The sequence below is a fragment of the Phocoena phocoena genome, chromosome 16 (assembly GCF_963924675.1).
Source record: "Phocoena phocoena chromosome 16, mPhoPho1.1, whole genome shotgun sequence".
Lineage (NCBI taxonomy): Eukaryota > Metazoa > Chordata > Mammalia > Artiodactyla > Phocoenidae > Phocoena > Phocoena phocoena.
The window spans coordinates 46,232,951-46,246,569 of NC_089234.1; the positions used below are offsets into that span (position 1 = coordinate 46,232,951).

Consider the following 13,619-nt stretch of genomic DNA (forward strand, 5'->3'; position numbering starts at 1 on the left):
CACAAGTGAGCTGGGGGCGGGCGGACTTTCCAGAAGGGTAGACGGGCAGGAGAGAGTGAGCTGCCAGGCCACGCACCAGCCCAGCCCTGGGTTTCCAGCGCCATCAGCATCTCACTCATTCTTCGAGAGGAGAGAAACGGAGGTAGACGTGAGCATGTGGGCAGAGTTTCCTTAACACGCTGTATATATTTTTAGGAAGATTTTAAATAATGTACTTGCTTCCTTGGTAGGACTGCAATGTCTTGTTAAAATTTGAAATTTATCTCAGCATTACAAGCCACAAAATGTACCTGATTATCATCTTCTGGTAATTTTTATCAATTTCTGAATGATACATTTACAGGGTTACCTGTAACCAAAAGTCGTTGATGAATGGAGTTTCTTTGTTATTGTCTGCTGGTCCAAGTAAAACTGTTTTTTTGTTTTTCTGTCTTTGTTTTTGCGGTACGCGGGCCTCTCACTGCTGTGGCCTCTCCGATTGTGGAGCACAGGCTCCGGACGCGCAGGCTCAGCAGCCATGGCTCACGGGCCTAACCGCTCCGCGGAATGTGGGATCTTCCCGGACCGGGGCACGAACCCGTGTCCCCTGCATCGGCAGGCAGACTCTCAACCACTGTGCCACCAGGGAAGCCCCAAACTGTTTCTATGTCTAGACATACAAGATATACACACATACATGACATACATGTATACAGACTTGAGTGAGGGGTTCTTAGGGTCTTTTAAGGTGTTTTCTTTTCTACCATGTTAATTTTTTTTTTTTTTTTTTTTGAGGTACGCGGGCCTCTCACTGCTGTGGCCTCCCCCCGTTGCGGAGCACAGGCTCCGGACACGCAGGCTCAGCGGCCATGGCTCATGGGCCTAACCGCTCCGCGGCATGTGGGATCTTCCCGGACTGGGGCACGAACCTGTGTCCCCTGCATCGGCAGGTGGACTCTCAATCACTGCGCCACCAGGGAAGCCCAACCATGTTAATTTTTTAACTTGAATTTTTCTGTGTTTATTCAAGCTCTTTTAATTATTCATTTTGCTGATAACTTTCTTAAATTTAAGCTTTGGTTGGAAATTTTCTTGTTCCATTAAATAGTATTTACTAGGTTGTTAAGCCTATTTAGATTTTTTTCAAAGTATCAATAATTTATTGAATTCTTTGTTTGCCTTTAAGTGAATTGCAGAGAGAGTGGTTTCCTGCACTGTGGGTCTTTGTTTTTCTCTGGACAGTTAATACCCATCTCATGTGGCTGTGCTCCATTACAGAGCCATATGCTCCATTTTAGGCTGGAGTGACCTTTCATTTCTGGGATCATAGGGCTTTTCTTGAACTTACTCTCTGAGTCTCCTGTGGGCAGTAATCTCTGCTTATTATCTGCTGTTCCCCTTGCTGCAGCGTTTCCCTGAGTTAGTGTTTGATCTTCAGTCTTGCAGAGTAGCAGTTCCTTTGTGGCTATTGGAGAGTACAAGATTATAAACTGAGATTTGTTTGAAAGCAGTTTTTTTCCCTAGAGGGGGTCAAGCACTGAATAAATCTCCACTTTAGGGTTTAACTATATAATAATAATTAAATAGAGGTGGAACAGGGCACAAAATTACCAGTTGTTCTTTCGTACATTTTGGTTAATGAAAAGTTTTGTTTTGTTTTTTTTTATTGATGATATTATTATGAAAGCTACTGCGTCCTGGAGTATATGGAACTTAAAGTTTTACAAACCATTTTCCTACTGTTTCCCACAATTTTGTAAACCATTGGTCATTCTTTTAAAAACATTTTTGTAAGCATTGGAATCAATTGAGAGGTAAGAACAAATGCGTTCCTCAGATGCGCAGTAATTGTTTCCCCTTTTCTCTTATTAAAGGTTAAAACTGCTTATAAGTGTGCATGTGTTCTACGAGACACCATAAATCCATACCTACTGCGGAGAATGAAGTCGGATGTCAAAATGAGCCTTTCTTTGCCAGATAAAAATGAACAGGTCTGTAAATACAAGAATTATCAAAACATTCCTAAAGCACAGGTGTACCTGGCATTCACCCTGCTTTTCACACACAGAATAGGTGAGGCTAACAGGTGTGGTCTCTGGTGCTGTGGGGCAGGCTAGTCTACAGCTGTATATACCTGCCTACGACAGGTGAGCCTGCTGGGCTCAGGAGTGACCGGAGGGTGGGGAAGTGGAGGTGGTCATTGTGCACATCCTTTCAGGGAGTTTTCCCCCCTCAGTTTTTTTTTTAATTTATTTATTTTTGGCTGCATTGGGTCTTCGTTGCTGTGCACGGGCTTTCTCTAGCTGCGGCGAGCGGGGACCACTCTTAGTTGCGGTGCGAGGGCTTCTCATCGCGGTGGCTTCCCTTGTTGTGGAGCACGGGCTCTAGGCACGCGGGCTCAGTAGTTGTGGCTCACGGGCTCTAGAGCGCAGGCTCAGTAGTTGTGGTGCACAGGCTTAGTTGCTTTGCGGCATGTGGGATCTTTCCGGACCACAGATCGAACCCGTGTCCCCTGCATTAGCAGGAGGATTCTTAACCACTGTGCCACCAGGGAAGCATCCCCGTCAGTTTTCGGAGCATCTAAGGTGTGGAGCACTGATCTGAGGAAGATGAGTGGGTTTTCACATCTGGTGCAAAGATGAAAGGGTTGTCCTGGATCCCTTGTAGGGACCTACTGGTCTGAGAATAAAGGAGAACAACCAGGTGTGACAGATGAAGAAATAGATACATTTTACAGAGTGAAAATTAGGAAATCAGGCCTGATAGCTTCAGTTTCTATTTCTGTTTTTTTGTTTTTGATGTTTTTAAGTAGCGGTGGAGACACAGGTGGTGGGTGGGTGGCTTGGGGAGAGTGAGGAGTGTTGTCGCGGCCATCTGGGTTTGAGCAGGTGCTGAGCGGGGGGTGGGGGGGGTCCTCTCTAGGACGCCGCCTGGTGGGACTGTCTCCAGCGGCACTCAGCACTTACCACAAAGGAGTGGAGAAGGCAGGCAGTTGAGTTCCTCTTCATTTGGAAGTTTGCAGGGCAGATGCAGTGGGTGGCAGAGGGGTAGCTGAAGGAAAATACCGTGGATTTGTGACTAGCCGAGGAACATAGGCCGTGAAATGGTGGCAGTGGTCTTAGAGAAGGAGAGGAGGGTTGAGAAGCAGAATGTCGGGGGGTGAGGGAAACGTGGGGGCGTGGGTTAGTAGATGCTGTTGGGCTGGCAGGGTAAGGGGTTGTCAGAGGTGAGTCTGGTAAACTTGGGGATGGTTTAGAACTCCAGGAAGGGGAGGGGGTGTGCCAGGTAAGGTTAAGGTCCCTGGTCAGGTTTGCTGAAGTGAAGAGTGGGTTGAGGGGATTGCGAGCTGAGATGGTCTGAGCACTCGAAGGCTGGGATGGAGGAAGCGCTGTGCACCTGGTCCTGAATTTCCCCATGAGCAGGAAGCCAGGCTTCAGGGACTCCCGGGATAGTGGGGTGGGGACCATATGCCATGGGGACCAAAAAGTGGATGGAAGACAGAAACGGAGGGGCCTCTTGAGAGGAGGGAGCTCTTCTTTGCTCAGCTCTGAGATGCGGCTTCTTTTTGTTTTGTTTTTAATAAGATGTACACTGAAAATTACATACATTGTGTTCTTTTGATTAGTAAATTTTGTTACTATTTGAGTTATTTTGTTTTGTTAAGTTTTTTTTTTTTCAGCTCTGTTTTTATTCTCCCCTTAGGTCTTATTTTGCCGTCTTACAGATGAGCAACATAAAGTCTACCAAAATTTCATTGATTCCAAAGAAGTTTACAGAATTCTCAATGGAGAGATGCAGGTCAGCCAAATAATAGAAGCTGGAGAAAGAATTGTGGACCGAGGAAAGTGGGGGAGGAAAGGAAACTAGTACTAGTCAAGGATTCACTATTATTACCCTCTGGGAAATATCTGGGTGTGAACCTTCCCTTCATTTGAAGCCCTTCCAGAAGTAAGAGAACACACAGTTTGAGCATGCTCCCTTTTTATCTGTACCGCAGCACTGTTACACTTGAACCCAGCACTGCGTGGTCCAGTGGAAGAATGCCCTAGACAACAGGGTCTGTAATGGTGGGTCGTACAGGGATTGCTGCTCCTCTGTAGCCTGTCGGGAGCGGCCCCGGACTGCTGGGCTGCACAGAGGAAGAATTATTGTTACACATTTCTGTATAAGTAATAACATTTTAGTCATTGGCCATATTCAGCAATATATGTGGGTAAACGTCTCTTCATTCAGCACATGTAGTAAGTTTATCATCAGCTTTAGTCAAAAGCTTCACGTAGACTCTGCAGCTTCTTTGTGCTTCAGTATCTTGAAGCGTGAATTGTATTTTTATTTGACAGGTAAGACTTCCTTAGTCCTTGGTCCATCCTCGTTGGAGGTACAGCTGAGCAGCATGGGATGCTCGGAAACACACTTTGCTGCCTCCTGCGTGGAGCCAGATAGAGATGAGTGTGGGTGACGAGGCTGCCTGTGTTCCGTAGTATCTACATGGTTTTTCCTCCAGATTAAGGCATTTTCGTTCTTTTACCCAGCTCTTACTATTTGTTTCATCTGTCATTGGCATCTCTAGGAGGTTTTGAAATCATTCACATTTATTCATCTCTCCTGTATCTCCCCTTAACTTATCTTCACGTGTCTCCAAGTTGTGAAGCCTTAGGTGGTCTAGATCAGCACTGTCCAGTAGATAGAGAACACAAGCTACATGTGTGATTTAAAATTTTCTAGTACTCACATTAAAAAAGATTAAAAAGCAAAACAGGTGAGATCAACTTTGATAATATATTTTGTTTAGCCTGATGTATCTAAAATATTTTCATATGTAATCAAAAATTTTAAACTACTGAGATATTTTACTCTTATTTGTACTAAGTCTTCAAAATTGGGTATTTTACGTTGGTAACACATCTCAATTTGGACTACACACTTCACGTGCTCAGTGGCCACACATAGCTTGTGACTGCTGTGTTGGACAGCAGAGATCTCCAGGAAGAAAGACAAGTAACAGATGACTCTGGGGAGTGGTGATGGGGTTCCTGCTTTGTTCAGATCGTTTATTATTTATTTGTTTGACTGCTTACTAGTTAAAACTACCATACTCTTTGGTTTTTGGCTTAATTTATGATTTATCTTTTTCCACTTGAGTTTTTATACTGGTGAGTGTGACTTGAGTCAGGGGTGAGACCTGTGAAAGATTCCCTCTTGTTGGGGCGGGCGGGTGGGCTCTCTTACTTTGGGTCTCCAAGCCCTTCTGCTGCGTGAAAAGTCCTGGACGTCGTTCCCATCCGTAGATTTTCCACGTGGGTATGTTTTCTGATAAACTAATGTAAAGGTAAAGGGAATTTCAACCTCTGATTCACATGTTAAAATACAGAACTTCTAGTGAGGTACTTAGGAGTATAATATTTAAATGCATTTGTTTGTAAAATAGATAGCTAGTGGGAAGCAGTCACATAGCACAGGGAGATCAGCTCGGTGCTTTATGACCAGCTAGAAGGGTGGGATAGGGAGGGTGGGAGGGAGGGAGACGCAAGAGGGAAGAGATATGGGGATATATGTATATGTACAGTTGATTCACTTTGTTATAAAGCAGAAACTAACACACCACTGTAAAGCAATTATACTCCAGTAAAAATGTTTAAAAAAATAATAAATGCATTTGTTAAGTTACATGATAGATTTCCCTAAATTTTAGATGGGCGTGATGTTTCTTATTTATATTTAAATGGTGAGTCTGTTTTTTATATACTGTGAACTGCATACTTTTTTTTTCTAGAGGGAAAATAAATCATCAGCAGTTGAATGTGACCCTGGTAGATATGTTTGGTCCAAAAGGATTTTTTTTGTTTTTAGAGAACGTGCCCTATCAGGAAAAGAAGATGTGTAAAGGTTGATTTCTTCCAGCTCCTAATATGCTGTGGTTAGGGAGGAAACTAAGAAGCTGGTGAAGAATTACTTTTTAATCTGTGTTACATATCAAACAGCCTCCTTCCTTTCCTTCCGGAGTGAATAGTATTTTACGTGGGGTAATCTGAGTGCACATAATTCTTTTGTACCGTAGATTTTCTCTGGACTTGTAGCCCTAAGAAAAATCTGCAACCACCCTGATCTCTTTTCTGGAGGCCCCAAGAATCTTAAAGGAATTCCAGATGAGGAACTAGGGGAAGATCAGTTTGGACACTGGAAACGTTCTGGGAAAATGATAGTTGTTGAGTCCTTGTTGAAAATATGGCACAAGCAGGGCCAACGAGTATTGCTGTTTTCTCAGTCCAGACAGGTGAGTATACAAACCTCATACAAGAAACAAGTTGGTTCTTTATGACTCACAACCATTATTCAAAAAATGAGATATTGTCTAAAATACTGATCCCAAAGGCAAATCCACCCATTGACCCTGAAGTGGCAGCCTGCAAAGCTCTTTGGGAGATGGGACCTTTCTCTAGAGTTGGTGCCCAGAAGTCGGCTTTTTAAAAAAGGTTTATTACCATGTGATTATGGGGTGCAGGTGAGTTTGGGTCTGAACTCAAATAAATGCTGTGCTGATTACAAAATTTGTAAGAATTAACAGTATGGAAATACCAAAAATATTCTTGCAGTAATTACATTTATCTTCCTCGAATCAGGAAACCCCTTTTAATATAAGCCTTTTGGGAAGGATGTGACTCTTTACACAAATGTGGAGTACTCACTGGAGGTGTACATTTGATTTTTAAACTCTTATATCCTCCACCCCTTTTCCCAAACAGATGTTGGACATATTTGAAGTATTCCTTAGGGCCCAAAAGTATTCCTATCTCAAGATGGATGGTACCACTGCGATAGCTTCAAGACAACCACTGATTACAAGATACAATGAGGTAACAAGTGAACAGAATGATGAAGTCACATGGTGCTGCTTTGTGCGGAGGGGAAAGAAGGAGAGGTCTGCACCCACAGTGCTACATCTGGGATTGGGCAGTGGGTGCTTTTAACTCAGTGCATTTCTGGATTATTGGGATGTGTTGTGTTTAAACAGAGAATGTGTATTCCTTCTCGAAAACCCGGGTTTAAATATTGCTAATATAATTGATATTAAAAGTAGAAGCTGTGAGATGGGATCTTGGCTGACCAAAGGTTTCTGGGGCATAACCCATTGCTTGTATTGGGAACAGGCTTCCGTGTGGAGAATATGTAAAGGCAGAGGTGAAGAGCTGTAACTAGTCTTCCATGTGCATACTGAGTGTTGTGTGTCTTACCTCTAGGACACATCCATATTTGTGTTTCTTCTGACCACTCGGGTGGGTGGCCTAGGAGTCAACCTGACGGGGGCAAACCGAGTCATCATCTATGACCCTGACTGGAACCCAAGCACAGACGTGCAGGTCCGTTTATTTTGTTTAAAAGAGTGTGTTGGTGACATACTATCTGATGGCTTGCACTCGGGAGCGTCCTTCGGTGCCACGTTACCCTCAGCATATAGCCCACATCTTGGTTGTAGCTTGTCTTCAGCTTGGAGTAAGGGTCTTCACAGTTTTCCCGTAGCAGGCACACTAGACATGGGTAAAAAGAGAACGTGGGAGGGGACAGACACACATTGTTTTCCAGGTAGAGTTGGCTAGGTCTGTTTTGTCACCTGCCTGTTATCTTCCTTAATAGGCCTTGGTTGTACTTAGCCTCATTAGCCAAAATTCTAATTTCGGGAGTGGAAGGAAGCGACCGGCTATTAATCAGTGCTTATCGCTGAGAAGGGCCCTTGTTGAGCTGCATCTCTTCTACCGTAGGCCCGGGAGCGAGCGTGGCGGATAGGCCAGAAGAAACAGGTGACGGTGTACAGGCTTCTGACCGCAGGCACCATTGAAGAGAAGATTTACCACCGGTCAGTACACGTGGCTGTGCTCCTTGACCGGAGGGTGCTCTCCTGGTTGCGGGTGTGCAGGAGGGAGAGGCACGCTGCCAGGGTTTGGAGCAGGGGATTTTTAAAAAATAGTACTTTAAGAAGTCTTGGGACTTCCCTGGTGGTGCAGTGGTTAAGAATCTGCCTGCCAATGCAGGGAACATGGGTTCGAGCCCTGGTCTGGGAAGATCCCACATGCGGCGGAGCAACTAAGCCCGCGAGCCACAACTACTGAGCCCGCGCTCGGCAACAAGAGAAGCCCCCGCTCGCGGCAACTAGAGAAAGCCTGTGCACAGCAACGAAGACCCAACACAGCAAATTAATTAATTAAAAAATAAAAAAGAAGTCTTTCCATCTTAGAGCAATAGTTGCTGTAACTGAGCAATATGTGTTTTGGGTTTTTTATCTTGTTTTTTTTTTTCCTTTCTCATTAAAATAAGCTTAGATGTCTTATTGTGTGTTTTTTAAAAATGTCTTTGAACCTGATTGTTTTTCTACCTTATTAATAAACAATTACTGTATGTTTAGAATTCTGAGGTACAGCTAAACATTGTTTCATACCAGCTTGATTTCTATCTTTTTAGACAAATCTTCAAGCAGTTTTTGACAAATAGAGTGCTAAAAGATCCAAAGCAAAGGCGATTTTTCAAATCCAATGATCTTTATGAGCTGTTTACTCTGACTAGTCCTGATACATCCCAGAGCACTGAAACAAGTGCTATTTTTGCAGGTATTCCATAAAGTAATTTAACTTAATGTAACGAAATACATAAGAATTACGCAGTATAACACTAGCATGTTTTTCCCTTTCATAGGAACTGGTTCAGATGTTCAGACACCCAAACGCCATTTAAAAAGAAAACTTCAACCGGCTTTTGGAACAGACCAGAACATTCCAGTAGGTAAAAAGTTCCCTGGTTCTAACACATCTGCAAACGTTGCCACGTCATCTGAAGAGAAATCTGCAGCTCTAGGACCTGAAGTGAATGCAGTAACTTCTAATCTAGGTGGTCCTTTGAAAGATGACCCTCAAACGTCTTGTAGTCTAACTAACAGTGAGAGGCTTGGAGAAGAGACAGGTGCAGTGTCCAGACTGCAGGATTCTTCAGTGATTCATGGAAACAGGGAAGGTTCAGATTCTCCAAGAATCAGCAAAATGTACAGGATGTCTGGTGAGGAAAGCATCGATGAAAAGGAGGGTCTTTCTGATAAAAGAGAAAGCTGCCGGGTTCAAACAGAACCTCTTTGGGAGAGTGAGCAAACAGAAAATAATTTTTATAAGCACAAGTCGAAAACGAAACATCATGTGGCAGAAGAAAAGACCCTGGAGAAACATCTGAGGCCGAAGCAAAAGCTTAAGAGCTCTAAGCACCGCAGAGATGCTAAGTTTGAGGGAACTCGAATTCCGCACCTGGTGAAGAAGAAGCAGTACCGGAGGCAGGACAACGAAACTGAGAGCGAGCCCAAGGAACGCAGCCATGACGACTACGTCCTGGAAAAGCTTTTCAGAAAATCAGGTACTCCTTTTGCTGACCTTGCCACAGGTGTGCTAGGAATAGAAATGAGGGGGCCACTTCTAGCGGAAGCAGCCTTTCCTGACAGTGCAGAGTGTGTGGTCAACTGGAAGTATTTTTCCTTCTAAAACTCAGATTTGAAATGTATTGACATTTTTGAAAATCATTTTCACCTCTCTTTCCTAGGAGAATTTGAACCTTGGAGAACAATAGGACTCGACTTCTAACCACATACAGGAGGGGTGCAATGCTTAAAATAGATTTGTACTACCTGAACATTCATAGGTGATTTCTCTGCATGCTATATTTATCTGATTTAACAAACACAGGAGAGTAAAGTGACAGATCATGGGGGAGAGAGACAGGGGCATGGCCAGAGGCAGGCACTCTGGAAGTAGGAGAGCTGGTAGCTAATATCAAGGGAGAAAAATTAGGAAAGCAGACTCAACAATTGCTCAGGACCCTGGAGGGACCGGCCAGCCTGCACAAATTAGTCATCCCTAGGACTGTCTTACTCAGGTCTCACCAGTCACTGTGTTCCCAAGGTGACAGCCTTGACTTTCCAAAGATTGCTGAATCGGTTTCTGTTCAGGAAAGCAGGCTTACATATGGCATCTCAGAAGGAAACCACCTGGGCCTGATGCTTTCTTGTAAGGTAGTTCATTGGTAACTTGCTCTGTTTTTTTCTACAGTTCTTGGTCTATTTTCCTAAGAAAAGTTGTTTGTCTTGTCTAGTTTTCAAGTTTATTTGCATGGAGGCATAGAAAATACTCGTAATAATTTTTTTTAAATTGGCTTCTTTTTCAAGATAATTTCCCCCTTGTCATTTCTAATTTTGTATATTTTTCCCCCGTTTCCTTTGTCAGGTTAAGCTAGTAGATTGTCTATTTTGTGATTTTTTTCCCCCAATAAACCAGGTTTTTGATTTATTAATTAGATCCATGGTTGTTCTCTACCTCATTAATTTATGCTTTTATCTTCAGTATTTTCTTCCTGTTGCTTTTGTTTTTGTTTTGATGAGTTTTTTTGGTCCTAATTTTTATAAAACTGTTTGACTTGGAATTCAGTTCCTTTATTTTTGTTTTCATTTTTATTGATAGACATATTTAGGGCTATGCATTTTCCACTGATGACTGCATTGGATTCTTCTGATACGTAGTGCTTCCATCATCATTACTTTTTAGAAATTCTGTAGTTTTATTTTATATTTGTATATTTTCCCCCTTCAGTAGAGAATATATTAGTAGAAGATTTTAAAGTTTTCCAGGTAACAGTGAAGAATTTATGTTGAAGTGTGGTTATTAAAGCATTATGCTTTGATTATACAAAGCAGTGACAGTTGATAGTCCCTCCCTCATCGGGTAGAGATGCAGGTGAAGAGCAGCAGCATTTGTAAAAGTTCCTGGGTCCTGGTGATCACGGGTGAATAGCAGCTAAAAACGTTCATGATGTTTCCTCTACCCACAACACTCTAGCCTATACAGAAGAAAACGTGTGATTATGTACGAGCTGAAATAACATGTTCACTGTTTCCTTTGCTCTTGTCAGTGGGTGTGCACAGCATCATGAAGCATGATGCCATCATGGACGGAGCCAGTCCAGACTACGTGCTGGTGGAGGCAGAGGCCAACCGTGTGGCCCAGGATGCCCTCAAAGCACTGCGACTCTCTCGGCAGCGGTGTCTGGGAGCAGCATCTGGTGTTCCCACCTGGACCGGCCACAGGGGGGTGGCTGGTACACCAGCAGGAAGAAAGTAAGAGGTTGCCACCCTGCCATGCTTGTGAGGAGGCCAAACCTGCTGGGCTGGAAGTAAAATCAGGGCAGGCGGGGATACCTCCTCCCATTTATCTGAAGCAATAGAAAATCTCTCAGGGAGGGATTGGGTCAGCCAGATGTATGTGACTTGGGGAAAGACTTTTATCATCTTACCTTCTTCTTTGCTTTCACTCCCTCCTTTCCAAAGCTGATTTTTCAGGGAAAGGAGAAATCTGTTTTGCTTAAGAGGTGAGGTCATAAAAAATAGTAAGAGGTACAGAATAACGATTAAACTTTAATAAGATGATTAGCTAGGTTTCAGCAATCAGTAATTACTATGGTATTCAGTGTGCTCTTTTAGAATAGTTTCCCTACCTAGAATTCAAGGGTAGTAAGTTGAGCAAGGATATTGAGTGGTTTTTACTTGAGATGCAGTAATAATTTCTACTACTTTACTAGGAGAGTAAAGTACGGGAATCTCAGGGGATAGAGCAGAAGCATCATGGCTGTGAAAGAATAACCGTGCAGAAGAAAATTGCTCCAAGAGGAGTTTAGTTGTTGGAAGGGCATTCTCATCTGTCACAAAGTTATATTTTATCAACTATGACTCTCTTCCGTATTTAGGAGAAGATTTGGTCAGAAAAGGAACTCCAGCTTCTCTGTGCAGCATCCCTCTTCAACGTCTCCAAAGGAGAAATGCCAGGTAATCTGATAGCCTATCAACTTTTCATTTGTGAGATCTACTTAATTGAATTGCCATGAAAATTTCACTCGATTCTGCATGTGAAGAGCGTCACTGGCACAGTGACATCTGATGTTTGCATTGTATGTATGCACTTTCATGCATTTATGAAGTACTTTTGTGTGAATTTAAAAGGGCCAGCGAACTTCCTAGAAAAGACAAAGTCTTTAACCCAAGATCCATAGTAGAATCTCTGTTTCGTCTTCCAAAAGTTCATATAAGGATGGGTGATGTGTGAGTTGTTGCCCATACCGCCTGCCCCATCCGGAGGTGAAGTACTAGCTCCAAGGACCACTGCCCTCTAGACTAAAGGTCTAGAGGGCCTTTATTGAATGTTGTTTGTAATTTCCTAGCTGCCAGAGCATTGTGCCCTTCTCTGCCTGTCCTACAACCCCGAAGGCCTTGAGCGCTTCACTGAGAGTAAATAGTAGGCCGTACTCTTTATCATTTAATACTTTGTTTTTTTCTGCTTAAGGGTCATGTTACTTATAAAATTTGAAAACTCCCAGGTTCAGATTCCTGTTTTAGATTAATATGAACACATTTAGGAATAGAGAACCTTTTTTTTTGACTTCCTGTGTTCTTTTAGCAGTAGGAATGTGAAGAAAAACTAGATTTATGTAGCTGTTCTAAGGAAACTCACATGAGGTGTAAAGTAGTAAAAAGATTTAAAAGTGAAGGAAGTACAGCTCTGATATTGTTTCTTATCCCACGGTGCTCAGATCCGGGAAAATTTGGGAGGAAGAACAGTAAATGCCCACAGAGCTCGTACCTGCTGGAGACGGTTTCCCTAGAAGCCTTCTTCGGAAGCCCGGCCCCACCCTCTCTGCCCTCCCTCCACTCTCGTCCCTCAGGATGGTGACGAAGCAAATAGTGTAGTTTTGGGTTTTTTAGGAAATGTTTTCTAAGAGTGGGTGCATTTAGACACTTGACTCTCCTCCTTTCCCTTTCCATTAGATGGTGTATCATCCATTCTCCATCAACCTCAGTGCCCTGGGCATGTGTGTTATCTTATGGCCCCTCAGAGCCTTTGGAGAAATAAGTAGTGGGAGTGTAAACTGGAGATTAAATATATCGATGCACTGGTCTTCTTTCTCCAGGACAGCACTATGAAAAAGGATGGAAAAGATAATGTTTCGGAGCATTTTAGAGGAAAAGTTGAAGACGCAGAGCCTTCATCCGGGGCCCTCACTTCATCCTCACTGTTGGCCAAAATGAGAGCTAGAAACCACCTAATTTTGCCAGAGCGCCTAGAAAGTGAAAGTGGGTACCTTCCAGAGGCTTCGACTCCTCCGCCTTCCAGCATGGAACACGATGACCTTCTGGTAGAAATGAGAAACTTCATTGCCTTTCAGGCCCAAGTTGATGGCCAGGCCAGCACTCGGGAGATACTGCAGGAGTTTGAATCCAAGTTATCAGCATCACAGTCTTGTGTCTTTCGAGAACTATTGAGAAATCTGTGCACTTTTCATAGAACTTCAGGTGGTGAAGGAATTTGGAAACTCAAGCCAGAATACTGCTAATCAATATTACCTTCTGAACTTTAAATTGACTTTTTCTAGTGGAAATTTCTGATTATTAATCTTATGATTAATAGTCATGTTTTGTCAGTGGAAGTCGGCTGCATTTGATGTTTACTTTGAATGATAGCTACCTCATAATTAAAACGTTAAGGAGGAAGAAGTTCTTCTCTGAAACTTAAAAAATACCTGGATTTCTTTTTTTTTTCCAAATACCTGGATTTCTTTTTTTTTTTTTT

At 43.0% G+C, this 13,619-nt stretch overlaps 1 protein-coding gene across 1 annotated transcript in view; it reads left to right on the forward strand.

The window, feature by feature from the left end:
• The window catches only part of ERCC6 (ERCC excision repair 6, chromatin remodeling factor), a 66,148-nt gene extending 52,765 nt beyond the window's left edge, over nucleotides 1-13,383 (forward strand). Inside the window, exons 10-20 of the mRNA XM_065894468.1 lie at nucleotides 1,854-1,970; nucleotides 3,682-3,777; nucleotides 6,038-6,253; nucleotides 6,723-6,833; nucleotides 7,218-7,337; nucleotides 7,737-7,831; nucleotides 8,434-8,579; nucleotides 8,665-9,366; nucleotides 10,912-11,116; nucleotides 11,743-11,821; nucleotides 12,961-13,383. Coding sequence (XP_065750540.1) covers nucleotides 1,854-1,970; nucleotides 3,682-3,777; nucleotides 6,038-6,253; nucleotides 6,723-6,833; nucleotides 7,218-7,337; nucleotides 7,737-7,831; nucleotides 8,434-8,579; nucleotides 8,665-9,366; nucleotides 10,912-11,116; nucleotides 11,743-11,821; nucleotides 12,961-13,383 — 2,310 coding nt within the window. The remainder of the gene's footprint in view (nucleotides 1-1,853; nucleotides 1,971-3,681; nucleotides 3,778-6,037; nucleotides 6,254-6,722; nucleotides 6,834-7,217; nucleotides 7,338-7,736; nucleotides 7,832-8,433; nucleotides 8,580-8,664; nucleotides 9,367-10,911; nucleotides 11,117-11,742; nucleotides 11,822-12,960) is intronic.
• The last annotated feature ends 236 nt before the right edge of the window (nucleotides 13,384-13,619 follow it).